This window comes from Rhopalosiphum maidis, chromosome 2 (assembly GCF_003676215.2).
Source record: "Rhopalosiphum maidis isolate BTI-1 chromosome 2, ASM367621v3, whole genome shotgun sequence".
NCBI classification, from domain to species: Eukaryota; Metazoa; Arthropoda; class Insecta; order Hemiptera; family Aphididae; genus Rhopalosiphum; species Rhopalosiphum maidis.
Genome location: NC_040878.1, coordinates 32,526,012 through 32,553,862, shown reverse-complemented (window position 1 = coordinate 32,553,862; position 27,851 = coordinate 32,526,012). Strand labels below are relative to the sequence as shown.

Here is a 27,851-nt window from a genome sequence, read left to right as displayed (position 1 = left end):
TTATATATATATAATAAATACGTTTATATATATAGACCACTAAGATACCTTGTTGACTACCTACCTATTTTAAGAATAAACCATTCAACTTCCAATTGGCATTATATAATATTTAATAGTTTAATAAGAGTTATTTTCGTATTATTGTAGGAAAATTTTTAAAGCATTCCAAATATTGTAAACATGATTAGGTACTAGGATGATAAATGTGTAAAATAAATATATTAAAGTATCTAGGTCATTTAGGATAAATATAACAAAATAATGGTGTTTTTGAGGATGAAATCAGAAATAGGATTATATGTGAATGGATGAAGAGGAGAGAACGTTAGGTACTTTGGATGAACAAGATGATACCATTGAGATTAAAAGGTAGAGTTAGTATAGCAGAGATAAGAATGTTGTGGTTGAAATGACTAAGGAAGCTTTAAAAAATGTAATCATTAGTGGTAGAGTAAGAGTGGTACCAATTATACACAAAATGAGGGAGAGTTGAGATGGTTGAGATCGATCATGTTGTGAGGAAAGGTGACTGGGAGACAGTGAGAGTAACTATGGAAATAAATTTGGAAGGAAAAATAGGGGAAGGAATACTGAAGAGAAGATGGATAGACAGAACAGAGATAGAAGCAAATAATAAACATGAGTACATAAATTAATTAAATTATTTATTAAAAAATAAACATTAGTTGTTAAACAATTTAAAAAATACATAATACTATTCACAGTCATTGTCATGAGTTTGTTGATAATTCCTTCTTTTTAAACATTTTGTTTTAGTAGTTATATTATTTACTTCAATATTTACATCGGCATCTAAAATTTTTTCAGTATTTTGTATTAAAATAATTGAAACATTTAAAGTATTTTACAGGATTTACCTTGTGATTGTTGAATGTCTTCATCAGATTTTTCCATAGATTTATTTGGTGTTGTGATGTTAGAGCAATTATTCAAAAATAAATTTTCATTAATATTTGAATATGTACTATCATTTTTTGGTTCAGGTAGTATAAATGGAGACATTGATAATTTTTCTGAAGACTTATCTTCTATTTCGTCATCATTATTTGAACACACAGTAGAGTTTAAAAATGATGAAAATGTAGAATCCATTTCATGTTCATTTTCAGTTAAATTAGAACGAGACCATTGTCCTAATAACAAAGCAAGAGGGTCGTCTATACATAATTTCTCACAAAAATTAGTAGTCTGAGGATTTGTATTCGATTTATAATTTTCAAGAGTAATAAAATTGTTTGGGATTCTCAAGTCATGAGAGAACATGTTAAGAACAGCTGTCTTTTCCTCTTCAGTTGGTGTAAAATCATACCTAAAAATAAATTAATAATTTATTGTACATTCAATAATAGCAGAATAATTGATACAAAGTATAATGAAATTTAATAATTTATACAAAAACCTTTCTGAAGCAGTAGGTCCTGGTAAATAATACATGTTACTATAAGTATTTAACAAATGATTCGTAAGATGCAAAATTGACAGCCATTCAAGATCATACATTAAATCAATTGATTTAGAATTATCATGAGGAACATCTAAAATCTGTAAAAATCTTTTTTTTGGCAAGCACTTGTCAAGTGACAAGAATTTAGTAAATCTTTTCTCCATTTCTTCCTGTTAATTTATAAAATGATAATATTATTAAGTAACTATATAAAATAATACATTATCATTAATCATGCATATAATACATTCACTAATCCTAATTTTTTCTTTTATCAAGTATTATCGAACATAAAATAAACAGATTTATTAATTTAAAATAATTTATAGTCCTATCATACTCATTTCAAAGTGATGTGAGTATTATATATAACACACTTTTAGAAAAACATAAAAAATAGTTACATTATCATTTGATGTATGGTTTACTATGGCAGCAAATTTACAATGAAGATGAGCAGAAAACCAGTATTTTGGTTTTAATTCATCCAATAATTCTCTTGCAGGTTTACTACCCAATTTGCCTTCTTTGATATCTGTTCTAAAGCAATAAAAGTAAATGTAAATTATTAGTTTTTTACTTTCTTGATTTTTAATCAAGTAAGTATCGTAATTATAATGAAAAAAGTCTGAATTTATGTTAAATAATAAAATAATAAAAATGTAACTCAGTTGTAATGAGTAAGTGAATAATTAAGCTAGCTTTAACATAAAATATTAATGAGAGAGATCACATCTAAGTGGTATAACGATTTGAATCCATAAAAACGTCGGCGTGAACAATCCTAAAATTTCTATTTTTTAACTTTTCTCTAAAACTATTATAGCTAAAAGGTTGGTTGATAGTTCATTAAAAAGGGATTATCAAGAAGATACAAAATCTGAGATAAAAAGTTTTCAAAAAAAATTATTGAATTTTTCACAGTTAAAAAATTAGTTATTTTTAGCTAGATTTTCATTTAACGTGGTTGACTGGTAGATTACCGAAACTGGAGAACAGATTTTGTTATTTGGGGTCTTGTTAGATTCACATTGGCTAGGAGAAGTGCTGTGAAGTTTTTCAAAATTTATCTTCAATCATTTACTCACTACAAAGCTATAAAGCTGAAAAACATAAAAAAAATACCCAATAAAATGTGTTTTCATTTTTTTTTTGAAGCTCTGTAGTGAATTAACTATAAAAGATAAAGCTCTGAAAATCTTCACTGTACTTTTCCTAGACAATGTGAATCAAATAAGACCCCAAACAACAAAACCCACTCTCCGGTTTCAGAGATCTATCTCATTAAATGAAAATGAAAATAAAAAAAATTATACATACATATTAAATATAATTAATAAATATCTAAAAATTGAAAATCAAGAAACTTTATATGCTGATCTCTAAATTTGCAAGCATTTTTTTTTATAAGGATTAAAATTTATTTTATTAAACATTATACTTACTCAAAAAAAGGTTTGTATTTAAGTAATTGTTTTAAATTGCCATAATTTTCTATTCCTTGTGGCCAATCATGAGATAACATTATGTCAACTGGTTGTTTCAACTATACAGGTTAAATTCAAATATATATTTTTAATAAACTTATATCAAATTTAAGTTCATTTAAAATAAACATTAAGTTGTTTATATTTACTTGTTTTAATCGAAATACTTCCAATTGTCGAATGTGATATATACTTCTTTTTGTTTGTTCAGTGTATGGTTGTTTTTCATACCTACCTCGCATGTAATCAGTTGATTTATAAATACCAGATAATCCTCCAATACGAATACCGCCAACATTAATTACACCAGCTAAACCCATATAGTATATATTGGGTGCTGCCCAACCACCATAACTGAGTTCTTGCAAATGATTGGAAGCCTCGTGGTTTCCACCAATAAATATAGTTAAAACTGGTGCTACTAATTCTCCGGTATAATATCTAAATATATAAAAAAAAATTCTTTTATTTTCAAAATACCATTTTTTTTTTTTAATGCTAACTTGTGAAAACTGCACATTAATCTATATTTTGGTGGAACTGCCATTGCTAAAAGATCTTCATTATTTCGTGTTGCTTGAAAATCTCCACAGCATATTAGCAAATCTACTTTTATGTTGTCACGTTTTTCAATAAATTCTATTGTATTATAGATTTGCTGAAGCTCACCGTGAGCACAGCCTTCAATAGCAATTTTCATTATATTTCTTTACTAATATCTACAAATTAAATATATTATTAAGATACATTTAAATTATAAAACAATAATATAAATACTGAAACATACTTCTAACTCACTTCTAAAGCTTAAAAAGGTTTTATATTTTTAATACAAAAATCAGTATAATATTGTAATCAACAAGTATCACTTATTTTTAATTCTAATTTTTTAAAACTTGAATATCTAAAATTATTATAATTTAAATATAACTATATTCTTAGACCATAATAATATTATAATAATATAGTGTGTTAGTGTAAAGATTATATAATTTTTCTCTTACAATTTTAAACATTTAAATTTTAAAATTTAAATTCTATTCTAATTATGATAAATGATAGTGATAACAGGACAGTGTGTACAATTTGTACCACAAAATATTTGTCCCATCTTCTAAGCAAGTTGTATTTATTATGACATTGATGATAACTGATAGTAAAAAGTTTATCTCAGGACCATAGATCCATAGGAGTCGCGTGACAAATTCTTTATTAAATTACTATTTTTTATTTTTTTCACAATTGACAATACTCAAAACAGCAATTAACAATAAAGGTAGGTTAATCGTAATCTTTCAGTTATTCAGTTATTTAAACGTCGTTTAGTTAATCGTTTTTAATATTTTAAAATTCACCATTTTCTATTTTTTACTATGAATGTTTCAGAATGAATTTTTTAAGCAATCTATTCCAAAAAGCCGCTATTATAAATAGAGCTCCTCAAATATTATCAGCGTTATATACACCATCATTTAGTGGATTATCCTTAGTCCCTTCTAGAGGATTTAAAGTTTTTGGAAAAGTAAGAAAGCGTTGTAAGGATTGTTATTTTGTTACCAGGGATCAACGATTGTACAATTTATGCAAAACTTTTCAAAAACATAAGCAAATGAGTATCAGACACCAAGACAAGGCTTACTATATTCTTACAGGTGTACAGCAAAAAAAACATAGGGAATGGTGATTGAATGATAAAATGTATTCTATAAATTAATATACTTTAAAGTTAATAGTTATTTGTTGTATAGACTGAAATGTAAGTAAATATATGAAAAATATAATACTTATTTTATTGTATTTGATTCTAATATGTAAATTGTATAATTGACATTATTGCCTGTACTGCATAGGCGCAATTTAAGTTTTAAATTAAGGGGAGCTATTATAATTTGCATGTATGTTCTGTGTGTATGCTTCCAGATTTATAAAATTGGAAAGGAATATAAACAAACCATTTTGGTATGGCTTATCCCTCCAAATTACACTTGCTTTGTTAGGTATTTAAAGCTTAAATATTTTTTATATCTAATTTAAAAAATATTTAAAATTATTCTATTTTTTTTTTAATACAAGATTCTGCTGTTTTTTTTTTTTAGTTTAGAAGGATCAAGCACCATAATTTTATTTTTAAACATTCTTTTTATAAGAAATACAATTGAACATTTTGTATAAAAAAATAGATCTTTATATAAAATTTGGTTTTAAGTGCAATATGTTTATCAATGAAAAAATTAATTATCTTCACCTCTGTTATTTTTCTCCTAATTCCTAAAAAAAGTTATGTTAAAAAAGAGTAATTAAAAATTGCCATATTTCAAGTTTTGGAGAAATTAAAATCAAAAATTCAAAAATCTGGGAAAGTCAATTTCAAATAGGCTCGACGATAAATTCAAATCGGTTTTTAGAATTCTTATCGTTTCATTTGATCAATTGGTATGATTGGCAAAGGATCTGTCTAAAATCCCATGTCACGCGTACGTTAGACAAAAACAGAAAATCACGGTATCGAATCCCCTTAAAGTGCCCATCCCTGATTATGTTTTGATTAATTTGATTTATGTTTTCTATACAAATGTTGAAGAGGAAAAGCAAAAACCATAATAGTGTGTAATAACAAAGACCCAGACTCTAAGTTTTGTTATAACACTTAAAACCATAGACGTTTAATATAATATACGTCTATGGTTAAAACCTACTCGCACATCATTTGCTAACCCATATTATCAATTTTTTATATATATGATGTACCTACCTACTTACCGAAAAATTAGTCCACGGTCTTAGAAAATCTTCTAAGACCGTGAAACGAATTAAGATAGAATTCTTATCTTTAATTAAAAGATATTAATTTGTGTACCATGAATTAGTCCATCAAAGGACAAATATTAAGATATATATAAATAAGTTCTTATTATATCTTACATATTATCACAGATTATTGTATATCTTGATTGTGTTTAACACACTGAATGTTTTACGATAATTTCTTGTTTTTGAGGTTATCGTTCATAAATTTTGATATAATACTTTCAACTTACTACTTTAATACTTTATATAGTTTTTATTTTTTTTTTTATATATAAAATATATTATAATTATTGTACATTTTTTTCTATGAATATCTAAAACTGGAATAAAGTATTTTTTGCATTTAGTGTTCATTTAAATAGTTTATACCTAACTAGTTGTTTTATAACAAACGAAATGCCTCCTAAAACGAAAGCACAGGGAACTAGTAAAAAAGCTGATGCTAAGAAAAAAGAAAGAGTTATCGAAGTAAGTTGTAAATTTTTATAATTACAAATGTTAATTTTGCTATTAAACATTTACAAAAAATAACTGGTATTTATTAAATTCTGATCGATTATACTTATTTGATTTATAGGACAAAACTTTTGGCTTAAAAAATAAAAAAGGAGCCAAACAACAAAGATTCATTCAACAAGTTGAGAAACAAGTTAAATCTGGTGGCATTGCTGCACGTAAAGTAGATGACAAGAAAAAAGATGATAAAACTAAAGATGATTTAGGATTGATATTTAAACCGGTTCAAAAAGTTGAAAAAGGTAAAACTTCAAATTTAGTTGTGACATTACTAAGTCCTGAGAAATCTGTAACTTTTTACCTATCTAAAATTGATTTTCTCCATTTAACTTGTTCTGATTATAAGGTTTGAATAAACAAAGTTTTTTATTCATAAGTTTAAAAATTCAATACGTTTTACTTATCAGGACAATGAAACCAAAAAAAACCTTAAAAAAGTTTTTTTTGTACATTTGAAGTTTAAATTTGAAAATAAAATAGATATTTAAGCAAAAAATATCTATTCTAGTTATTTTGTCATTATTAAAAATTTAATTTTAGGAACTTGAAACTTACGTTTATCATTATTAATTAATAATAAATTATTTTTTATACAGACAGTTCAAAACATTTAAATACAACCAATCTTTTCATACTCTTCTTTGTAAGTTGTTATTGATTCATAAGCAAATATACATATTATAATTGAAACCCTAAAATTAAAATTTCAGAGTAAGGAACCCGTATTAAAACTTATGTTACTAAAATAAAATGTAATTTTTTTTTAAATATTTTAAATTTATATGAAAAAACTTATCATAATGTAACAGCTAGATGTTGCACAAAAGTACAATTCATTTATAAATTGAAACTATTTTAAATATAAATATTAGATTCAAAAATATTGTAGGCACCCCTTGAAATTCTAGTCTATGTACACCTATGTATTGAGATAATAACAATAATATATGATGTAAATATATATTATTACCATAAATAAATATTAATAATTTAATATATGCAATGTTTTTGGTAAAAATATTTATTATATCAGTAATAGCAATGTTAAAAAACAAATTGTTAAATATATTTAGTTGTATATGTTGATCTTCTCTCAGAATTATTTTTTTTCTATTCAATGATTTTTATCATTAAGTTCAAATGTTATACATGTATTATAGTGATTTACTAAATTATGATATATATAATATAATACTTTCTGTATAGCAAAATAGTTATCTACTTTCACCCTTTTAGAATTTTTTCCCTAATTTTGATATTAACAAATTAGTCATGTAACTGAAAGTAACATAATCATAATAAATCTCATTTTAAATTTTATTCCAATGATACATTTGCTTGTATGTACTATGTATAGTAGTAACAGATGTAATAATTAATTTAGGTGATAGGTGCCATGGCGCACAATATCAGTCTGTAGGATATTGGTATACAAGTTATATTTGTAGATATTTGGATACACAAAATTCCTATATTTTAGTGCTATAAATTTATTGTTTACAGGTGCCTTCTCGGCTCCTCTTACAGATTTTATATTTTTAGTTTTTTACAGTACCATTTGAAACTAATGTCGGTGTCACTGATGTATAGTTTAGTAAAAAACAAGAACCGTTTTTTCAAGATCTTTTTTTATTTACTTGGAAAAATATTACATGTTTATTATTTGTTAAGTAACAATAATTTTATTTTATAACAAATAAATTAGGTGCTGATCCAAAATCCATCCTATGTGCATTTTACAAACAAGGTCAGTGTGCTAAAGGGTCAAAATGTAAATTTTCTCACGATTTGGCTACTGAAAAGAAAGCTGAGAAAAGAAGTATGTATGTGGATTTGCGAGATGGCGAAGAAAATGATACTATGGAAAACTGGGATGAAGACAAGCTCAAAGAAGTTGTAGATAAAAAACACGGAGAAAATGATAAAAAACATCCAACAACTGATATTGTTAGTTACTTACTTATTTTAAATCTACATTTTAATGCAATATAATTTCGGTTTTAGATTTGCATGTTTTTTTTGGAAGCTGTTGAAAAAAGTAAATATGGTTGGTTCTGGTCATGTCCAAATGGTACCTCTTGTATTTATAGACATGCGCTACCACCAGGATTTGTGCTTAAGAAGGTTGGTCTAATGTGTTCAATAAGAATACAGTTCTTAAATATTAAGATATCTATCATTTCTGTCCTTATATCACTAACCAAATATATTTAGGACAAGAAAAAAGATGACAAAAAGGATGAAATTCAATTAGAAGATTTGATAGAAAGAGAACGAGCTGCTTTGAATTCTGTCAAATTTACTAGAGTAACCTTAGAAAGCTTTTTAGCTTGGAAAAAACGTAAAGTTAGAGAAAAGAAAGATGCAATAATTAAAGATGAAGAAAAGAAACGAACAGATTATAAAGCTGGAAGACAAATTGGGGTTTGTAATTTTTTTTTAATTTTTTATGACTAATTAAATGTATATTTTATATTTCTTTAGCTTTCTGGTCGTGAAATGTTTTCATTTAATCCTGAGATGGCAATTGGTGACTCAATGGATGATGGAGAAGAAGCATTCGATGCTTATATACGTGATGAAGATGAAGAACTAGATGGAAATGTAAAAGTACGTTTTATATTTAATAAATACAATATTATACTAACCACTGAAAAAACCTGCCAAATTTTTCTTAGTAACTTACTAATTTAATTCAGAGAATATAACATAAATAGATATTTATACTATTTGTTAATTCATAAACATATTTTTGTACTCATTATGTTGAAATAAGTTTTGATCTAATACAGTTTAGTTATAATTAGTAAGATTTTCTGGTACTTTTTTTTCTTATTTTTCCTATACGAATTATTATTTTTATTTACTTTAAAAAAAATTTACAAATAATAGTAAATAATAATATATAGTACACAATTAATAGTAGGACAGTTATTATTCATACTTACACACAAGAAAATAATTGCAAACTAATAAGAACATTTTCTAAAGAACCTTTAATTGTACTGTACTTTCATGACTATTTAAAAAAGTTTAAGATTATAATGATTTAAGCATCTCAATAATTTGAAACTAATTACTTGAAATTACAAATACCATATAACAACAAACCAAAAACATACTAATATAATATTATTAAATTAAATTTCTAAAATGATTATGATATTGATACCATTTATATTTAAACTTAAATATGTTTTTATTTATTAATTATGTAATTTATGATTTTTATAGGTTAGAGAAATTCAATTAGAAACATTAGAATTGGAAGCAAGTGAAGTAGATGATACTGGTACCCGGTTACCCCAGGATCGATTTAATGATTCTGATGTAGCTACAATCCCAATCAATGAAAACCTTTTTGTGGACGAAGATCTTGATGATCTAGATGATGAATTAGATGAATTGAATTTAGATGATAATTCAACAAATTAGATTTAAAAAAAAAAACATTTCTTCAACAAATAATTATTTTTAATAATAACTCTTAAAATGCTTCCTCCTTGTTATTAAAATTAATTAAAAAAAATAAATGTATACATGTTTATGACTCTAAATTTTCTATAGTCTCGCAAATTTGAAGTGCTGATTCTATACAACCATTAAATGTTGACTGGGTAAAACTATCTCCACCAGCTAAAATTGGAATGGATTCATTTAGCAAAACACATCCAGGACTGTTACTATAAGGAGTTGTGACTTGTGAATATAACCATTTATGAACATTGCTTGTTGTGGGTAATGGCCATTCTGGAAATAATTTGTTTACTTTATCATTTAACATTTGGAACATACTTTCTGTGGTTTCTTTTATATGTTCTTGTCCAAATTCCTTGGTTGTATGGAAAACTACACAATCTGGTAAATTATATTGTTCTCGTTTTCTATTTTCTATAGAAACATATCTGAATGTTTTATCATTTAAAAACTGTACGTCCCATTCGGTTTTTAATACAGGTTTTTCATAAAACATATTATATGTAAAACGTGTACTATAGGTAACTTTTTCTAGTTCATAGCGAATTGTTTGAGACATTGGACAATCCATTTGAAGAATTTGTGGTGCTGGTGCTGTTATCACTATTAAGTCAAACAACTCTTCACTTCCACAAATACATGTCACTTTACCTGTAGGGGTAATTGCACATACTTTTCTTTCAAATTTGATACAATCTATACTGGCATTATTCAAAAAATATTTTACTAATGAGTTTGCACCTAACGGTGCAATAAAGTGTTGTTTGTGGTGTGATTCTGAAATCCCTTCGATTTTGCAATTCATAAGTGCTAATGTTTTAGTGGAAATTAATGGTTCGTATATAGCAGAGTATTTGGATAATGTTGATGCATCAGTGGAAATGAATTGAGCACCAAGGTCAACAAATGTACCGTTCGGGCCACGCCGAACTGAAGTGCGGCCACCTGGGCCTCTGGCTTTGTCCCATAGTGTCAAATGAATATTTGGTATACGGGTACGTAACAAGTATGCAGTTATTGTTGAAGTTAGTCCACAGCCAATTAAGAGTACTTTCATTTTATAAAAAATATAAAAATAGCGATAAAAATTAATATACTTAATAAACTAATAACTTTAGGTTCCTGTAATGGAATAAAATTTAAAATATTTAGTATTTACTATAATATTATATTGCTTAATAAAGTATTAAATAATTATAAAATATTTAATTATTTATATGCTTTATCAGTGCGCACTGTACAAAGTCATTGAGTGATAACACTCAATAAAATTATTTATCGTGAAAGGAGAGCAAGGTCAACTGATAGTTTGATAATTTCTTTCACAAGACCACGGACTAAGATATTATACAAGACTGGAAACGACGCCGTTATCTATGGAACCAATGCACAACGCTAGCTGGTACAACGTTGATCTAACGCTATCTAGGTAGTAGATACGCAAGTGTGCTATATAACAATACTTACTTGGCTATATCAACAACTAATAATATATTAAATTGTAATTATTGAACATTAGTACCCTCGTTTGTACCTATTATTAAGTACTGCAACCTCATTGTTATGCTCATCTACATATTTATCTTTCTATAAAATAAAATGTAGCAAATAAGTCAGAATAAATGGCTGTAAATACGAATAGGTAATATAATAACTAAAAATACTATTCATCACATCCATAATACTAGAGAACTGTTGTGGTGAATTATCTTTCCATTATAACTCTCTTCTGCGAGTTTGTTTATTTGTTTTGATTTTCGGAAGCAACTAAAATGTATAAATTATATAACTAATTAAGTAAAAATAATAATTACTATTTAGTTGAAGAATATTTTACCAGTTCAACACCATTAAAGATTTCATTTTGTGAATGACATTCAAACAATCTATCAAAAATTGATGGAATTGCACTTTTTTTTTAAAGAACATATTTTACGTTGGCCAACTTCATTAGTCTGTAATACAATACATTATATTATAAGAGTAGTATATTTAGTGTATTTCGTCTTTATGTTGGTAGTATCAATTCACTTGTACTTTACAGTGTTTTTTAATTTTTAAATACTTCTCTTGGTTTAATAATATATATAAATAAAGTATGAAAATTTGAAAAATATTTGAGCCGTTTGAGTAATATTTTAAATACTTTTAAAAATTATCTTTACAACACTACAAGTTGCCAAGTTTTATACTGACGATAGTTAATAGTAATAATTGTATAATAGATTATAAATTGCATAAACATAATATTTAACATACATTTAAATCTCCAGGATAGTTAGTATATACACTTATTAAATCTTAGGCTGAAAATTGATTTTTACACACATAATAAGCAATGAAACTTTTCCCATTAGCTTTAGAGGCAGCTTGGTTCCAAGCTGTTAAAATATTAGGTTCTTTTGGTGCTTTGAATAATGTACATTTAATATTGTTTTTCAAAATATGACACTGATCTACACTACACCGTATAGGCATTTTGGAAATTTATTTAAATTACGTCAAATGACATTACTATTCAAATATTACCATATTATTAGTAATAAAAAAATATAACATATATTATCATAAAATAGGTAATATTATTATAGTACTGATAATGTTTGAATATATTATATTATATAGTCAAGAAATAAAACTAGATACAAGTCTTAAGTGTTATACTGTTTTATTGTCTATACAGTTACAAGTTGCAATGTTGAATAATTATTGTAAATTAAATATTACATTTTATTATTTATTTAAAGGCTAATAGTATTTGCCAATAGATGGCACAGCAGTCGCAGTTGTACTGTCAGAAGTAGAGGAAGCGTTGTACATTTGGCCTAGACCCTGCACGCGCCATCCCATTCGTTTCCAGTCCTGTATATCTTAGTTCGTGCACAAGACAAACCAAAGGTATTTAAATAAATTATAAATTTAACCTAAGTATAAGTATATTAATAATGCCAAATATTATCTATCTTAATCATTAAATTTCATTTTATCATAGGTACTAGGTACACTAAATTTAATATTTTAAATTGGTTTGAACGAAGTAGCCAAGTAGGTAATAAAATAAGTAACAATGCTGATTTATTTATTTATTTACCAAATACTCTGTATAGAGTATTTGAACGTACTAATATATTACAATATAAAAATGTAGTTTTCTTATTTCCTAAAATAGATCATTTATCACAAGCTTAATACGATAATTGTAGGAACAATAACGTCACGCTAATATAATACTATATGGCGGAAATGCGGTCAGTGCCGGATTAGCGTAGGTACAACCGGTACAGGCGGAATAGGCACGTGCTTATTGGCTAGATAAAAGTAGCTGTCAGAAGAGACTATTTTTTTATAGTGACTTTGTGCCAGTTTAACCGGGCGTCCATAGTGAAAGTTTTAAATCTTAATACGGTAGGCTATAAAAAAATTGTTAGTCTATTATAGCCCTATAATAGGGCTATGGTTGATCTTAATCCGGCACTGAGTGCGAGACGATAAATTTTACGGAGTACTAACAGGCCAGCAGAGCGATAACAGACAAGTACCAATATGTTTGTCAGTTGCTTGATCAAAAAGCTTGACAATTTAATACAAGATTCCTCTTAAGTTGTTTTACTAGACATAAAGAAAATTAAAATTAAAAATAAATAAACACAATTTTTTTGTGTAAGGAATTTAAGTACAAATTTTAATAGAATCATGAAAATGTACCTAAAAATTATTTTGTGGTCAACAATTTATCAATTTCCAATTTAAAATTCTGAGCAGATGTATTGATTTTACAATGATAGGTATGTATTTTGTATTACGTGTATGTAGATATAATATGTACAATGTACCTATTATAAAATATTGAATATAGATAGTAAGTTGAAGGAAAGCTTCGATTTTAAGTTTGAGGGTGGTTTTTGATTACATATTGAACATAGTTTATATTTAAAAATTCCCAGTATTTTTCAAAATAAGAAAAACAAACATAAACGAAGAAAATCCACTCAAAACTTGCAAATTTTAACAAAATCAATTGAGTTTTTTTTTTATATACTTATTTCTAAAATGAATAACCGCGCGTAAATATTTGAAATGTTCAGGTTTATATTAGCATTTCTTATACGTGACATAATTTAAAAAAATATTTTCAGTTATTAATATTTTATAAATAGCATATGGGTACCTATAAAAAAAACGCAGTACTTCTTCATCCATCATCAATAGTTGTCATATTGAAATTATTATATACTAGTTATGCAGAATTGGGAGTGTTGTAACAGTTGAGTTAAATATAATATGGTAAATTATTGGAAACCCGTCAAAGTGCTATATTATTTAGAACGCTGATTTTATTTATGATGTTAGATTTTTTTGTCATGTTTCAAAGCTGTAGCGAAATCCTACTATGCGATGGCACATGTGGACGCACAAAAACAACTTGTCGCATACCTATATAATAAACTAGCTAGTTGTTCCGTCACGGCTGTTGCCTGTGTATTAGATACGTTAATAATATGTGAAGCTCAAGTTGATCGAACGGTTTTCAAAGTGTATTCGAATAAATACGTGTTTAACAGTCGCAAGGTGCGATGGAAGTAAAATACGTCAGACGGCAGCAGCTAGATACTAAAAATATGTCTAATTACTTTCGATACGTTTTTTTTTTTATATTTATAGTATCCTAGTAAATAACAAACAATTATGAAACAATTAAAAAATACATATATATATTATAACTGTATAAAAAACCACTCTTTCACCCCCGCCTTTGAGGTCGAATTTTGAAAAATCCTTTCTTAGTGCGCCCCTACATTGCTTAAGGAACCTCTGTACAAAATTTCAAGTCTTTAGAAGTCTAAACCCAGCGGTTCGATCTGGGCATTAATGAGTGAATAGGGGTAGTCACCTATATGTATATAGATGTATACAGGTAATGCTATACATAAGCAATCGGAGACGTATGCACACGATAACCAGTTGGTATATTAATACAAATGGTGACTGATATAACACCCGGCGTTTGTTATAAAATGTCTGCAGATTACGAATCAGCCAACATCAATGAAATCGAATTCATTGACTCAATGTTATGATTAATGAATCATGAATCAGTTATGGGACAAACAATTTGACATTTCTGTGATTTCATTATTAAGTTAACACGTAATGCACTATACTGGATGGAATTTCTTCTACTTTTAAGTAATTCACACTTCAACTATTCTTTCATTACTGTGCACAAACGCACAATTTAAACTTATAAAAACAGAAGTGCAAAGTATTTATAAATTACACATTATAAATATTAAGGTTTTTTTTAAATAAGTAAAAACACTTTTTATATAATATAATATTACATGCTCGCTTTAATATTCAAAAGTCAAGTACAGTTTTCTATACCAAAATAACTGTAGTGTAGTGCAAGTATAGTTAACAAAATAATTAAATAACAAATAATGTTAAGAAAGTTGAAAAATAATAAATATACTAAAATAGGTTACCGCCAAGGCGTCAATGTTTTTTGTTGTCATATATTGAATATTTATTTGTAAATTCGATTACATATTTTGAGTCAGTACACACAAGACACAAGGTGAACGGTAACCGGAAATCGAAAATCGTAATATTCATATTTCACCAACTATTGTCGATTGATCTGTCTATAGTAGAATGCCCAATACCAAACAAGCAGCGAATACACGTAGTTTGATGAAGTTATCAATGACTGTGATTTTTTGCTAGCGCATCAAGGACGATTCATCGACGTCCATGTTTATCGGTGAAATAAACGAGAGAAATTTGCCATCGATACCATTGTGCCTAAGAAACACGTCGGAACTAGCCGATACTTTACGAGCATCGATGACTGCAGTCGTTATTTTTTGCATCGCGATAAAAATATAATATTAACATATTTTTTGGTGGAAGTAGTACTGCACAAATAGTGATCATCGATTCTGAGAATTTGGCTCTCAAGAAGGTTGAAGAATTTAGGTCTTCTTCGAAAATGAGAATTGAGAAGGTTATCGAGTCACACGTAATTCGTTGCTAATTTAAGGATGTCAGGATGTGTGGTAAACGTACAGAATACTACAGATAAAGCAGCCTTTGTGTACGCCATTTGAGGTACACAGTGCAGATATCGATACAGATCTGGACAACATCATCGAAAGTGACGAAGATGGACTAGCGGCAGCCATGACGGTGGAGATAGAGCCAACAGCATAAGAAAAGCGTTAACATATCTGGCGTGGGTCGTTTCTATTACGAGTCCCGACTGAAGGCGACTTCTTAAATTGTATATAATGTTGTGTTGTGGTGTGAACTCAACTGATCGCGGGATGATGACGAGTCTGATTGGATTCTGTCTTAAAAATTATTGTTTTATATCAATATACTCTTTTGTACATTATAGTATCTGTTATTCACTATACAATTTATACTTATGTAAATGTTTTATAAATGGAGTTTTTCCGTCTATAAAGAAAATAATTATAATAAAAAATAAATAGGTACCTATATCAAAATGACATAATGTTACTCTATTCCAGGGATGTCAAATTCATGGCACACAAAAAATTAAAATACTTTTACTATATAGTATATATATAATAGGTAAAAATATTTTAAGTATACGGCTTTTATCGGTTAGGTTTAAAATAGTAGCATTAGCTGTTTTGTCTATTTTTCCTTCAACTTATTCATATGAGTCACTAAACTTACCTTTTTTATATTAAATATTAATACATTAATTATACAATAAAATTACAAAATTTTTTTACAATACTGAATATAATGTTCCTATGTAATATTTTTCATAGCACGCTCGAAAAAAAAAAGGTAATTTAAATGAGAAACTTATAAAGAATTCTATAGTCGGTTTTGAACGCAGAACCCACAAACAATTCCACCCGATTTTAAACGCAAAACCTGTTAGCTGTTACCCATAGTATTTTTACCGGGATTTTAATACAAAATTCGATAATTAGGTACTCAAAAAGAGTTTTAACCCATTTTAACTCCCTGAATTTATAACACAATGTGGGTACCACCCACCGGCCACCACCCAAAACAATTGATCAGACAACCGCCCGACCTGTACTCCATGCTTGGTGCTACTGGGTATGTTATAAATTTATAATCTATAGACAAATAGGCAAGTCATACAATAATATTTATAATTTCTATATTACATTTATAAGCCACCTTTTGCGTTGTTTAATTATTATTAAAGTAAATAACTTACAAATATTTAGCGGACTGATAGTCGGCGGAATCAAAATGCCAAAATGTGAAGTAGTTCAATTGAGTTGATACGCGGAGACGGAGCAATCGATATATAAATATTCTTATATAGATACAGGTAAAAGGTAATATAGCAAAATTGATATATTCATAGACCGATAGCTGCTTCTCCGCTAGAGTAGTTTTATGTATACCTATATTATGATTCAATATATTATCATTGAATTCAGTTAATTTAACATTATAATTAATGATATATATATATATATAAGTGACTCGCTTGAGTGCTTGATACTTACCTTAGGTACAGCAAAGTTGTACCCACTTGTCTATGTTTATCATTTTACATTTTTTTTTCAAAACATATAATTTATGGTATTGGTATACCAAATATGAAAGTATTTGAACAATTATTTATCATAGTAAAAATGCTTCAATTTTTAACTTTAAAGATGGTTTTTAATTAGACTTAATTGTTTCATTAAATATATTTTATATTAACATTTTATTTAGGCACATGACAATTTTCAAAATAATCGGCTCTTTATGTTATTTATAGACATAACACATAAATATATATGTATTTATGTTTTTTATTTTTTGTTTGGGAGTAAAAAAGCTTGAATTTAATCAATACAAGGTTTCTCAGTTTCTCTGGTTTTTTATAAATATTAAAAATACAATATATAGATAACCAGGTAGGTAGGTAGATATAATTTTTTTTTATAAGTGTTTAAAGTTAATTTTTTTCGAAATTTGATAAATACATTTGATGGGAATTAATGACTAAGACGGCTACGCAATGTCTATAAGATATATGAGGAAGCATAATTATTATTTGAAAATAAAATGTACCTACTTAGATATAGGTACGTCTTACTGTATCTAAAATTGGTGTGAAATATTATTATTTGAATATTTATTCAGTAAAAAGTAAACGTTAGAGAGATTTTTTATAATTATATTAATTTTAAAAACGATGAAATAGTATATAATATATCATGGTGTACCAATGTACCATTTATATCAAAATAAATTATGGAGGGGTTAAAGGTAAAAATACAAATTTAAATTTAGATTGTTAGTGGTCTGCCCACGTTAAGCCCACACATGCCTCATTGGCTATTGCTGCATTGCCTCTTATGACTTATTGAACATAAACATAATATCACATTGTAAACATGTAGGTAGTTATTTTTTTTTTAGTGGATTTTTTTGTATACTCAGAAAAACCTGATTTTGTTAATAAATATTTTGTTGAAAAACAACATACTCTTCCGGCAACATAATAATTGTACTTGGTTTTAATCTCATTTCACATTTTTCATGGATCAACAAAAAGAAAAATTTCAAAAAACAAATGATGTCGCAGCTTCCAAGTATGTAAAGAAGTTAATACATTTATTACTGATGTTAAAAAACAAAATGTATTTATTGTTTGAATTGTGTGATTTATGTTAGCCACTTGTTGAGCAATGCACACATATCTAATGGTCATTCTTCTCAGAAGAATCAAAAACCTATAATTATTGATACACGTGTGATTAAACATTATGGCCGCAGGATGAAATTGAATTGCAGGCATGGGTATAATATTTTAATTCTCCAAAACGGAAAAGTTTCTAGTTCTGATGATGACATAGATAGTCATTGTATAATGGAATTCACATCAATGTCTCCTGGCCATGTTCGTATTAAAGGAGTTGAAGCAAATTTGTTTTTAGCTATGAATAAAGATGGACTTCTTTATGGAGAGGTGGGAATTGTATTTAATAGTTTTTTTAAATGTTTAATTGATTAACTTTTCATTAATTTTTAGGCTGATCCCAACAACAATTCAACTATTTTCATTGAACAACCTGAGGGTCCTTACAGTGCATACCTATCTTTGAAATATCAACGAAAAAAATGGTATGTAGCTATAAAAAAAAATGGTAAAATTAAATTAGGCCCAACAACCAAAAGAGGACAACATGCTACACATTTTTTAACAATTGTTGTATAATATCGTACTACATTCTTTGATTTTTTTTAAATACAATTATAATATTGTCGAATAAAATATATTAATGTATTTAACTATTATTTATTTAAATTTATATATATAAACTATATTTTGTCTAGCAAGAGAACACGCTGCTGCCAGACAAAAATAAATTCTTGTATGCATACTTGCACAACACTATGCTATAGTGGAACAGGTCTTGATTACTGGGTAAAGTATAGATTCGCAAATAATTGGCATGTTTTCTTGCTGGACAGAATATAATATATTATATTGTCACTAATTAGTATTAAATCTACATTTCTTTTCTAAAATTCATAACATTTACTTTTAAGTAAAACTGTATTTTATTTAGCACACAATACAGGTATATTGTTATTTATTTTGTATATTTATATTATGAAAACAATATCAAAGCATAATACTTATTTAATGTGAAATTGAAGCACTGTAAAGTCAATGCAACAAAGCCATAAAGGCTAGACTAGTATTATACTGTTACTACTATTAGTATTATTAAACTAGACACTAGTCACTATTTTTATTTTGTTTTTTAAAATTCTTTGTTACATTATTATGATAAATAATTTTTCTAAGAGAAAGTAAAAATGTATTGCAATATTTTTTGTGTTTTATATAGAGAATAACTATTTGCTCACTAATTTTCCTGTCTTAGTACGTCTCCTACCAATTACTTGGCGTCATAGAAATGGTCGAGAACCATTTGAAGTGTTAATTGCATTATTCCCAATGCCTCAAAAATGATTGCTCCCTTTTGGAACAGAGTATACTCATTCGTATATAGTTGACAAATAAGACAATATAAAATATGAAATTCTTAAATTTAGATCTAGACTTCTATAATTTAAATTTTCAAATAATAACAATTATAATAAATTAAAATGAGAATTAAAATCTAAAGCAACCATCTAACATTTTGAGAATATACCTACATTTCAATTAAATTAGTTGAATACTGATAATGAGATACATACTTTATTTTTAATAGCTTATGCTATTTGTAAAAACTTAATAAGAAATTACAAAAAATAAATAAAATCATTTTCGCAACAATAAATTGAAGTATGAATGGAATGTAAGAACTAAAATAACATAATATGTAATGTGTTACAATCTAAAAAAATTTAAGATAAAACAATATGTTTAACATAAATAAAATAGATTGATTTTACAATTATTTAGATACAATGAGAATAAGATAAAAAATAAACTTTGTCAATAAATTATTAGTTTTAACATTTAGAGTATTGATGTAACTGTATTAAAAAAATGTTAACTTAGATTTTATAAATTAAATAGCAGAAATAAGTTAATTATTTTTTAAAAACAGTTTGTTTATGTAGTGTTATAGATTGGAAGTTAAAGCAGATAAAGCTTTGTGCGTATTTTAACCATTTAAGTTTAATTAATTTGCATTGTTTATGGCAGCAAATAAACAAAAATACTCTATTTTTCATTTCTTTTTCACTCTTGGAGAAGTAGTCTGGAATACACTAGAAGCTGACATAAGATTTTCAATATATTGGCCAAGAACTTGATTTTCAGATCGTAGTTTCAAATTTTCTTCTTTTACACTATCCACACGTTGAGATAAATCTAAAATGATATTGAATTGTTCATAAATTTTAATTATTTATTTCATTTTTCCAATGCAATGTATTTTTATATATAAAACATATTTACCATCCAATGTGTTTTGTAGTTCTAAAACTTGGGTAATTAGTCTGGCTTTTTCTTCCAATTCATCTGGACTCATATCACGATCTAAACCTATAAAATCAGGTAGCAGGTAACCAAACATTTAGACTGATAGTGTTAGAAAAATTATTTTATTTTAAAGCAATGATTGAGCTTTGAATAATCTGTTTTAAGTATTGCTATTCATTTAAAATTAATTGACAGTTAATACTCATTAGCCATAAAAAAAATAGAAATATACAATGATATAGCATAGTACCCTACTTGTCTGCATCTCAGTGATGCATAAAAATAACTTAAAATATATAAATTAATTTGAAGAAAATCATATTTTGTTTTAGAACATTTATACTTTTAGCTATATAGTTTAGACAATACACAAATTAAAACAGGACTAATGTTTAAAAACCAGTATTTTTTAAAATCATGAGTGTGATTTAAATGATATTGGAACTATATACTGATAATCTGTAGTATCCTGGTGCAATCAGGACAAATGGAAATCTTATAATATACATATAACACTCACTGTTTCTGCTTGGACTATTACTTCCGTTAGTAAACGATGATTGTAATGAATCCATACTTTGATTGCGTACAATGATGTCGGAACATTGAGATATGTCTTGATCATCATGGATAATGGCTAAAATAAATATTTAAAATGAAGCAATTGCAATAAGCAACCGAAGTATAATCTATTAGCAAATCTACCGTACAAAACATACCTTGAGGATCATCGTCCGCCAAAGGGATATTGTCTTCTGGCGACTTATCTCTGTCTTCTTCCATCGTAGGTACGTTTATGCACGTACACGTTTGCCGTCTTTGCACTAATGCATCTGTTACCCCGGCAGGAAGTGGTTCGACCAGAAATTGTAAGTGTAAGCAATTCAAATCAGTAAATCACTATAAAATGTACAATAGCAATAATAAACATAATATTTTATTAATATTTACATTTTCGTCTATAGACGATAATTCGATAATCGTGAATTTCTAGATATCGTGCGATAGCGATAATAGAGAATGATATCATGCAGTTGTGGTAGAAACAAACCTAATTGTTATTGCCAACATAACGAAATATGAGAAAACAAAAACAAAATATTATTTTTGTGCTCGAAATCACAATGACATAATTATTTTTCTCTGCTGTTGCTGTACGACGAAGAACAATAATATAATAATAATAATAATAATAATATTAATAATTAATATATAATATCAAATATCTGAATGCAACTACAATAATATTACTGCCTACTAACATTAATTTTCTCGTCTTATTTTTGCCTTCGATTGTCGGTGGCTCTTGAACTTTAGTGCAGTAGACTGTTTTCGTCGAAAACTCGGCGATCTACAAGATTTACTTATAATATTTATCACGCTAGATCTCAGGGTAAGTGTCATCATGAATATTTTCTTTTGTAATTATTGCTTGTTAATAAACGGCCGAGATACAGTTAAGATCATAAATAGTAAGACATCTAGGCCGATAATAGTGTATTACGGAAAAGTCTGTGGGTCTTATAAACTATTCCACTCAATGACATCCGATGGGTTCCCAGCTGGATATCCTTGTAACCTGTGCTTATCCCTCTCCCCTCCCCTCTAGTTGTGTCAAGTAGTTTCAGCTGTGTTTTTAAAAATTACATTGAAACAAATCTAATTGTTAATTTAGTGGACACCGTCACAAATGTCATGGCTGTATTCGACGACATACAGCGATATGATGAAGAGATTGCATGCACATCAATGGATGAAGCATACCTGATGCATGTACAAGAGCCAGTACTCATCAGAGGAATTGGAAATCTTACTGTGTAAGTAATGGCATGTCCTGGGTTTAATAGTGATTACTTATTGTTATGCATGTTGAAAAGTTTATTGCATAATTTCATAAATTGTACTTTTATCAATTTATTTTATCTTCAAAATATTTATCTTGAACGTTAAAAATTATATGTGTTATGTTGTTAAATTATTTTAAATCAATATTCCTTTATAAAGGAAATTTGTTTCATTAAAAAAATAGATACTAAACTGTTAAAATTCAAATTTTATTTTACTTTTAATTAATTTTTTCTAGTATATTATATTGATATGTACTTTGTCTTTAAGTTATTTCAATTTAAAAAATAATCTTATATGAAAAATTAACTAAAATATATAATATTAACTTACATCTATAAAAGTACGTACAAATTAAATTATAAATTGTTTCATGTTATTATGTATTGTACAATTTCTGAAAGAACAATTAAAATGAATAGTTAAATGTTTATCAACTATGTCTATTAAAACAATTATAGATAAGTGTGAACATGATTTATGAAATATTTTGGATCCTAGTGCTGTTAGACATAGTGAAAATTAGTAGGTATTATCATTGATGATATTACAGTAATTGCATGCTGTAATTAATCAATGGTAAAATTTAATAACAAAACACTGGTGTTTCACTGTATATTATCATCCATATTTTATCCTTTAATTATGTGTTTATTAAAATATTAATTTAAATAAATATATAAATAAAATATATAATAGGTGTAAGCATGCCTGTTATCTATTAATTTGTATATTATAGGTATGATTATTAATATAGATTAATTATTAAATAAAAATTAAGTATTTTACTAATATCTACAACAGCTAACATGTATTATAAAAACAAATTATTTTTTTAGGTATTTTTTTTTGTAATATTAACTATTATTATTAAACTATAAATTTGCTACAATTTAAATCATAAAGTAATGTTAAAAAAAATATAATGTATGTACAGTCGAAATTTGTTTAATTGTCACTTTCCCATTCACTAACTGTCATACTCAAAAATAAATGAAAAATATTGTTATTGAAAATTATCATGATGCTAAAAATAGAATTTGATAATTTGGCACACTCATTTGATAATTGTAATAAATTCATTCGATTACATATGAGTTTAATTTTGATCTGATTAAAGTGATTTATGTATCAATGCTTGGAAATTACACAAATTTACTCAAAAATGAAAAAAAAAACCTTTGTACATAACTTTTGAAAAAAAATTTAGAAATCATTGGTAAACTTAAGAAAGATTAGATTAGGTAAATATCAATGAGTGTCGTAGTTAAATTAATCACTCTGTATGGCTGTATAAAAATATTTTAGTTATTATTTTACAAGTAAATATATATTTGTGTATATTATAGTTTTGGATTGAGTAGCAGATTCCAGTCAGAATTTCCAAGTGCTCTTGTATCACGTGTGGCTCCAGAAGAATTTGAAGAGACAATGGCGCGAATCAATTCTGTTTTAAAGAAAAGTTTACCAATGAATGCTAAATGGTTGTTTTGTGGATGTATGTGTTGCTGCTGTACTCTTGGTTGTTCACTTTGGCCTGTTATTTGTCTTAGTAAAAGGGTAATTACTCTTAATTAATATAATGTTTTTATATTTATTATTTATAATTTATATTATACAACTTATATAATCATGTCAATTCATCAACTTTAATTTTAGACTCAGCACAGTTTGAATAAATTACTCGATTGGGAAAATAATCATCTTTATAATAAAATTGGTTTGCATTGGAGATTGAATAAACAAAGAGTAGATACTTCATCTATTACAGAATATGTAAGTTTTTAAAGTGATATTTTAATTAAATATTGAACACAAATTAATAGCTACTTTATAAAATATTGTATTATACTCTAGTCTTGAACAAACTTCCTGTGTATTTGACCCATTTTTTCTTTTAAGTTCAAGTTTGCATTAATAAATGTACAGTGTTTAAATCATGAAAGATATATTTTATCATAATCGTTTTTTGTATGCAATGATTTATTATTGAATTCAATTGTAACACATATATTACAGTAATTTACTTAAAGACAGTAAATTTGACACCTACTGTATAGTAGAGCGATACCCTATTTTTACCCCCTTTTAATTATAAGTTGACTGGTTTTTCTAAATATTTATCTTTTGAATCACTTAATAAATAATATTATGCTTTTGCATTTTAATTATTTTAAGCTAATAATTATTTATTATAAGTAGTATAAAATGATATGAAATCTCCATGATTTATCCCTACTAAAACTACTTTATTATGCAGCCGTGCTGTTAAGATTTGGCGCCCAGTGCAAAATTAAAAATATTCGCTCCTTATTTTATTTATCATTATGCATTTCAATTTTTTTGGCGTTCCTTTAAACCATGTGCCCAAGTCTTCCCCACGGCACGGCTCTATTATAATGCAATGTTATTTATTATATTTATTATTTTTTACAGGTACTTTTGGTGGAATTTATTCCTAAAATTCCAATCTATAAACCAGATTAAGTAAAATATAACAGATATTTAAATTTTGTTTATTTCTATCAGTTTAAAGATAGAATATTGGTTAGTTATTAATTTGCAAGGCACAAAAAATTTAACCATTATCATTTTACCAGGTAATATTTAGAATTTGTAATGATTTTTATCAACTATTATTTTTGGACTTATTTATCAGTCATCCTAACTTGCTCAATATCGTAAAATTAAATGGATTTATGACTATGTGAAATTAAATTAGTTGTTTATATATTTCATTAATTTTTAAATGTATTACATAATTCTTTCAACAGAAGTTGATTGAAATAAAGATTTAAGTTTATGTCTTTATGTTATCAATATTTGATTTAAAAATTATGAGTTAATGTGATATCAATTTGTGTGATACCTGGACGGGTACTTAATATTTATTTATATGTTTATCTCGTCCTTAGAAGAATCTGACCTGATTTTTTTTCTGTTATTTTATTAACTTAGGTTTTAAAAATATAAATTTAAGTCAATTACTTGAACAAAAATGAATATCAAGTTTTAAACTTAAACTTTGTACTTAAAAAAAAATATATGCATATGTTTAAGTAAATTTCATGACAGCATCACATATATTTGTATTTTTCTGTTAGAAACGTTAGTTTATAATTGAAAATAAATTTATTATTATTTGATTTTAATTGTATAAGATATATTAAGATCTACTTATATATTTTTTTTTATATTAATTAAGTATCCAATGTACATGCTTCCAAAGGATCAAATATGTTAGTTCCAAGTGATTAATTTGTGCATAAATAAATATTTTAATGTTAATTTATGTATAATCATATTGTTTATAATTATGGTGTAAATATTCTTTTTAATAAATGTTTGTAAACGAGCTTATACATATTTAGCATTTTTAATATGCACTTAAAAATACAAAAATATGTCCTACAATAATTGCCATAATAAATGTAATAAAAAAAGAATTTTTACTATTTTTTATGTTTTTAAGTGTGTTTACTTTTAATTTTTATTAATTTATATGGAGTAGGAAATAATATCCATCACCCATTACAAAAATAAAAATTAATTTTAATATACAAGCTCTGTTTTATAAATTTTTAATTTCAATTATAATTATTATATATTCATGATATACAAATAAAAAATAACTAGAAAATATTTATTAATGAAATAGATCTAAAATTATAAATATGAAAAATTAACAAAACAAAATTTACTTTATGACGTAAGAATTACTAACTAGATTTATATTTACCTTGATCTGAATCTGATATTGATAATGTTAAACTATGCACAGAAATTCAGATTATTAAGTGATTTTTAAATTAATTATTTTGACATAATTTAAATCATTCTATGTCTATAAATATTCTTCAGTTTATCTTTGACTTTTAACTCTAAGACATATTTATGAATTGTGTTGAAATTTTTTTTATATTCAGTGACAGTAATTAATGGTAAATGGAATTTCTCCAAACTAAAAACTGTACAAAACATTTGCGTTCTAGTATAGCTAAAGGTTGTTAAATTTCATTTTTAATTTTATCAAGAAAATGAAAATGAAATCTGCAATGACCAATTTTTCTAAAATCTTAATTTAGTCGGAGTAATAATACATTATGAGTTTTATTCAGAAAAAAAAAGAAGTGTTGAATAATAATAAAGTTTAGTTATATGTTTTTATTATGCTAAGTTATATTTTGCATTTAAGTTTATTATAAGATTTCAGTTACTTTGCAGTATTTTGTTTTTTCATTAATATATTAATTAAAACATTTTTCTATAGACTTCTATTAAAATTATGTCTAAACTAAATAGACGGAATACAAAATTTTTTAATTGTTTTTAGCCTTTTTAAACATAGAAATGTTCAATAACATGCTATTATTTTGTAATTGAATTAGTACAATGATTTATTTTTACTAGCATTTAGAGGCGATGCAGTTAATTTACAAGACTTGAATACATATTTTTTAACACGTAAGCTATTTTTAAATGCATCTCAATTTACTCTAATTAAGTTATTAAATTATGCTAAAATATTTTTGTATTCTTTTAATTATTAGATTATGAGACAATTTTCAATGACTGATTATGATTTTAAGAATATAAAATTAAATGAATCTTAACGATAAACTAATAAGTACGGTAGGCTGGATATACATAGTAGAAGTAGCTATGTTATAAAATTGATAATATAGGTAAAAAACATAGCGACCCTGAATGCCACGAGACCAATTTATTATAAATAGGTCAATGCAAGATAATCACTTAACTTGATTTGAAATAATTAATTACCTAACACAGACAGATTTTTTGTGTATACATACACATGATAGATTTTCATGTGGACATAATTTGCATTTTGTAAAGATAATAACAATATAGATATATTGACACAGATTTAGTATAACTAATGAGTTGTTTTCCTATTTCATTTTCATATAATATTATGGTTAGAGTAATAAAATATAAACATGAGGCATTGAGGCTATACCTATCTTTTGATGACAATGGTGTGTAGTAATAAATTAGGATTTAAATAAGGTTATTGATTGAAAAAATAATTCATAATACAAGTGTTTATTTTAATTTAAAATTAATAAGTTAATAAAAACTGTATAACATAACTCTCAAGAGAATATAATATAATAATTAATAAATATGTGTATAGTACGACTAAGAATGGCATTTAGGCATATTATGGACAAAATTATATAGCCTAAATATCAATAAAATTACAATTAACATTTTAATCAAAATGTGAATATGAATACCATAATAATATAAAATAATATTGGTG

At 26.2% G+C, this 27,851-nt stretch overlaps 6 protein-coding genes and 1 pseudogene across 12 annotated transcripts; 3 read left to right on the top strand and 4 right to left on the bottom strand.

The window, feature by feature from the left end:
- Positions 1–674: 674 nt before the first annotated feature.
- On the bottom strand, positions 675–3,875 carry LOC113553220 (lariat debranching enzyme). 3 transcript variants are annotated; one of them, XM_026956426.1, is made up of 8 exons: positions 3,743–3,875; positions 3,459–3,674; positions 3,105–3,396; positions 2,914–3,014; positions 1,873–2,008; positions 1,424–1,638; positions 882–1,333; positions 719–816 (listed from the first exon to the last, which is right to left on the bottom strand). In XM_026956426.1, exons 2-8 carry the CDS (start codon positions 3,653–3,655, stop codon positions 719–721), a joined length of 1,491 nt encoding a protein of 496 aa, XP_026812227.1. In that variant the 5' UTR covers positions 3,656–3,674; positions 3,743–3,875. The 3 variants fall into 3 exon arrangements, with proteins under 3 accessions (XP_026812226.1, XP_026812227.1, XP_026812228.1); XM_026956427.1 differs by having other exon boundaries at positions 3,754–3,813; XM_026956425.1 differs by lacking the exon at positions 3,743–3,875 and having other exon boundaries at positions 675–816; positions 3,459–3,655.
- Positions 3,876–6,159: 2,284 nt separating this feature from the next.
- On the top strand, positions 6,160–9,826 carry LOC113551585 (zinc finger CCCH domain-containing protein 15 homolog). Its single transcript, XM_026953905.1, has 7 exons — positions 6,160–6,231; positions 6,341–6,521; positions 7,985–8,226; positions 8,284–8,403; positions 8,494–8,703; positions 8,764–8,889; positions 9,514–9,826. Exons 1-7 carry the CDS (start codon positions 6,160–6,162, stop codon positions 9,712–9,714), a joined length of 1,152 nt encoding a protein of 383 aa, XP_026809706.1. The 3' UTR covers positions 9,715–9,826.
- On the bottom strand, positions 9,824–10,813 carry LOC113552432 (renalase-like). Its single transcript, XM_026955314.1, has one exon. The coding sequence runs from the start codon at positions 10,811–10,813 to the stop codon at positions 9,824–9,826; it is 990 nt and encodes a 329-aa protein (XP_026811115.1).
- Positions 10,814–11,343: 530 nt separating this feature from the next.
- Positions 11,344–12,234, bottom strand: LOC113552431 (annotated as a pseudogene).
- Positions 12,235–16,660: 4,426 nt separating this feature from the next.
- Positions 16,661–19,612, top strand: LOC113553764 (fibroblast growth factor 1-like). 5 transcript variants are annotated; one of them, XM_026957275.1, is made up of 6 exons: positions 16,844–16,863; positions 16,998–17,104; positions 18,329–18,365; positions 18,448–18,742; positions 18,806–18,897; positions 19,111–19,612. In XM_026957275.1, the coding sequence occupies exons 4-6, from the start codon at positions 18,551–18,553 to the stop codon at positions 19,253–19,255; spliced, it is 429 nt and encodes a 142-aa protein (XP_026813076.1). In that variant the 5' UTR covers positions 16,844–16,863; positions 16,998–17,104; positions 18,329–18,365; positions 18,448–18,550; the 3' UTR covers positions 19,256–19,612. The 5 variants fall into 5 exon arrangements, with proteins under 5 accessions (XP_026813074.1, XP_026813076.1, XP_026813075.1 ...); XM_026957274.1 differs by having other exon boundaries at positions 16,846–16,863; positions 16,998–17,111; XM_026957273.1 differs by having other exon boundaries at positions 16,661–17,104.
- Positions 19,613–20,230: 618 nt separating this feature from the next.
- On the bottom strand, positions 20,231–21,707 carry LOC113553763 (short coiled-coil protein A). Its single transcript, XM_026957269.1, has 4 exons — positions 21,439–21,707; positions 21,240–21,356; positions 20,696–20,782; positions 20,231–20,608 (listed from the first exon to the last, which is right to left on the bottom strand). Exons 1-4 carry the CDS (start codon positions 21,500–21,502, stop codon positions 20,466–20,468), a joined length of 411 nt encoding a protein of 136 aa, XP_026813070.1. The 5' UTR covers positions 21,503–21,707; the 3' UTR covers positions 20,231–20,465.
- A 170-nt stretch (positions 21,708–21,877) lies between these two features.
- Positions 21,878–25,926, top strand: LOC113553544 (cysteine-rich hydrophobic domain-containing protein 2). Its single transcript, XM_026956917.1, has 5 exons — positions 21,878–22,112; positions 22,395–22,536; positions 23,914–24,124; positions 24,224–24,340; positions 25,001–25,926. The coding sequence occupies exons 2-5, from the start codon at positions 22,415–22,417 to the stop codon at positions 25,049–25,051; spliced, it is 501 nt and encodes a 166-aa protein (XP_026812718.1). The 5' UTR covers positions 21,878–22,112; positions 22,395–22,414; the 3' UTR covers positions 25,052–25,926.
- Positions 25,927–27,851: the final 1,925 nt, after the last annotated feature.

What these genes read in the sequence shown, in the direction of transcription:
- LOC113553544 (XM_026956917.1), top strand. Translation starts at nt 22,415, where the DNA reads ATGGCTGTATTCGACGACATACAGCGATATGATGAAGAGATTGCATGC. An exon ending in TTATTTGTCTTAGTAAAAGG is followed by an intron (nt 24,125 to 24,223) that starts GTAATTACTCTT and finishes CTTTAATTTTAG; the next exon opens with ACTCAGCACAGTTTGAATAA. An exon ending in CTTCATCTATTACAGAATAT is followed by an intron (nt 24,341 to 25,000) that starts GTAAGTTTTTAA and finishes TATTTTTTACAG; the next exon opens with GTACTTTTGGTGGAATTTAT.
- LOC113553763 (XM_026957269.1), bottom strand. Translation starts at nt 21,502, where the DNA reads ATGGAAGAAGACAGAGATAAGTCGCCAGAAGACAATATCCCTTTGGCG. An exon ending in TAATAGTCCAAGCAGAAACA is followed by an intron (nt 20,783 to 21,239) that starts GTGAGTGTTATA and finishes CTGATTTTATAG; the next exon opens with GTTTAGATCGTGATATGAGT. An exon ending in ACTACAAAACACATTGGATG is followed by an intron (nt 20,609 to 20,695) that starts GTAAATATGTTT and finishes ATATCATTTTAG; the next exon opens with ATTTATCTCAACGTGTGGAT.
- LOC113553764 (XM_026957270.1), top strand. Translation starts at nt 18,313, where the DNA reads ATGGATCAACAAAAAGAAAAATTTCAAAAAACAAATGATGTCGCAGCT. An exon ending in AATGATGTCGCAGCTTCCAA is followed by an intron (nt 18,366 to 18,447) that starts GTATGTAAAGAA and finishes GATTTATGTTAG; the next exon opens with CCACTTGTTGAGCAATGCAC. An exon ending in AAATATCAACGAAAAAAATG is followed by an intron (nt 18,898 to 19,110) that starts GTATGTAGCTAT and finishes TATTTTGTCTAG; the next exon opens with CAAGAGAACACGCTGCTGCC.
- LOC113552432 (XM_026955314.1), bottom strand. Translation starts at nt 10,813, where the DNA reads ATGAAAGTACTCTTAATTGGCTGTGGACTAACTTCAACAATAACTGCA.
- LOC113553220 (XM_026956426.1), bottom strand. Translation starts at nt 3,655, where the DNA reads ATGAAAATTGCTATTGAAGGCTGTGCTCACGGTGAGCTTCAGCAAATC. An exon ending in GGACCTACTGCTTCAGAAAG is followed by an intron (nt 1,334 to 1,423) that starts GTTTTTGTATAA and finishes ATTTATTTTTAG; the next exon opens with GTATGATTTTACACCAACTG. An exon ending in AGACATTCAACAATCACAAG is followed by an intron (nt 817 to 881) that starts GTAAATCCTGTA and finishes AAAAAATTTTAG; the next exon opens with ATGCCGATGTAAATATTGAA.
- LOC113551585 (XM_026953905.1), top strand. Translation starts at nt 6,160, where the DNA reads ATGCCTCCTAAAACGAAAGCACAGGGAACTAGTAAAAAAGCTGATGCT. An exon ending in GGTTCAAAAAGTTGAAAAAG is followed by an intron (nt 6,522 to 7,984) that starts GTAAAACTTCAA and finishes CAAATAAATTAG; the next exon opens with GTGCTGATCCAAAATCCATC. An exon ending in AACATCCAACAACTGATATT is followed by an intron (nt 8,227 to 8,283) that starts GTTAGTTACTTA and finishes TTTCGGTTTTAG; the next exon opens with ATTTGCATGTTTTTTTTGGA.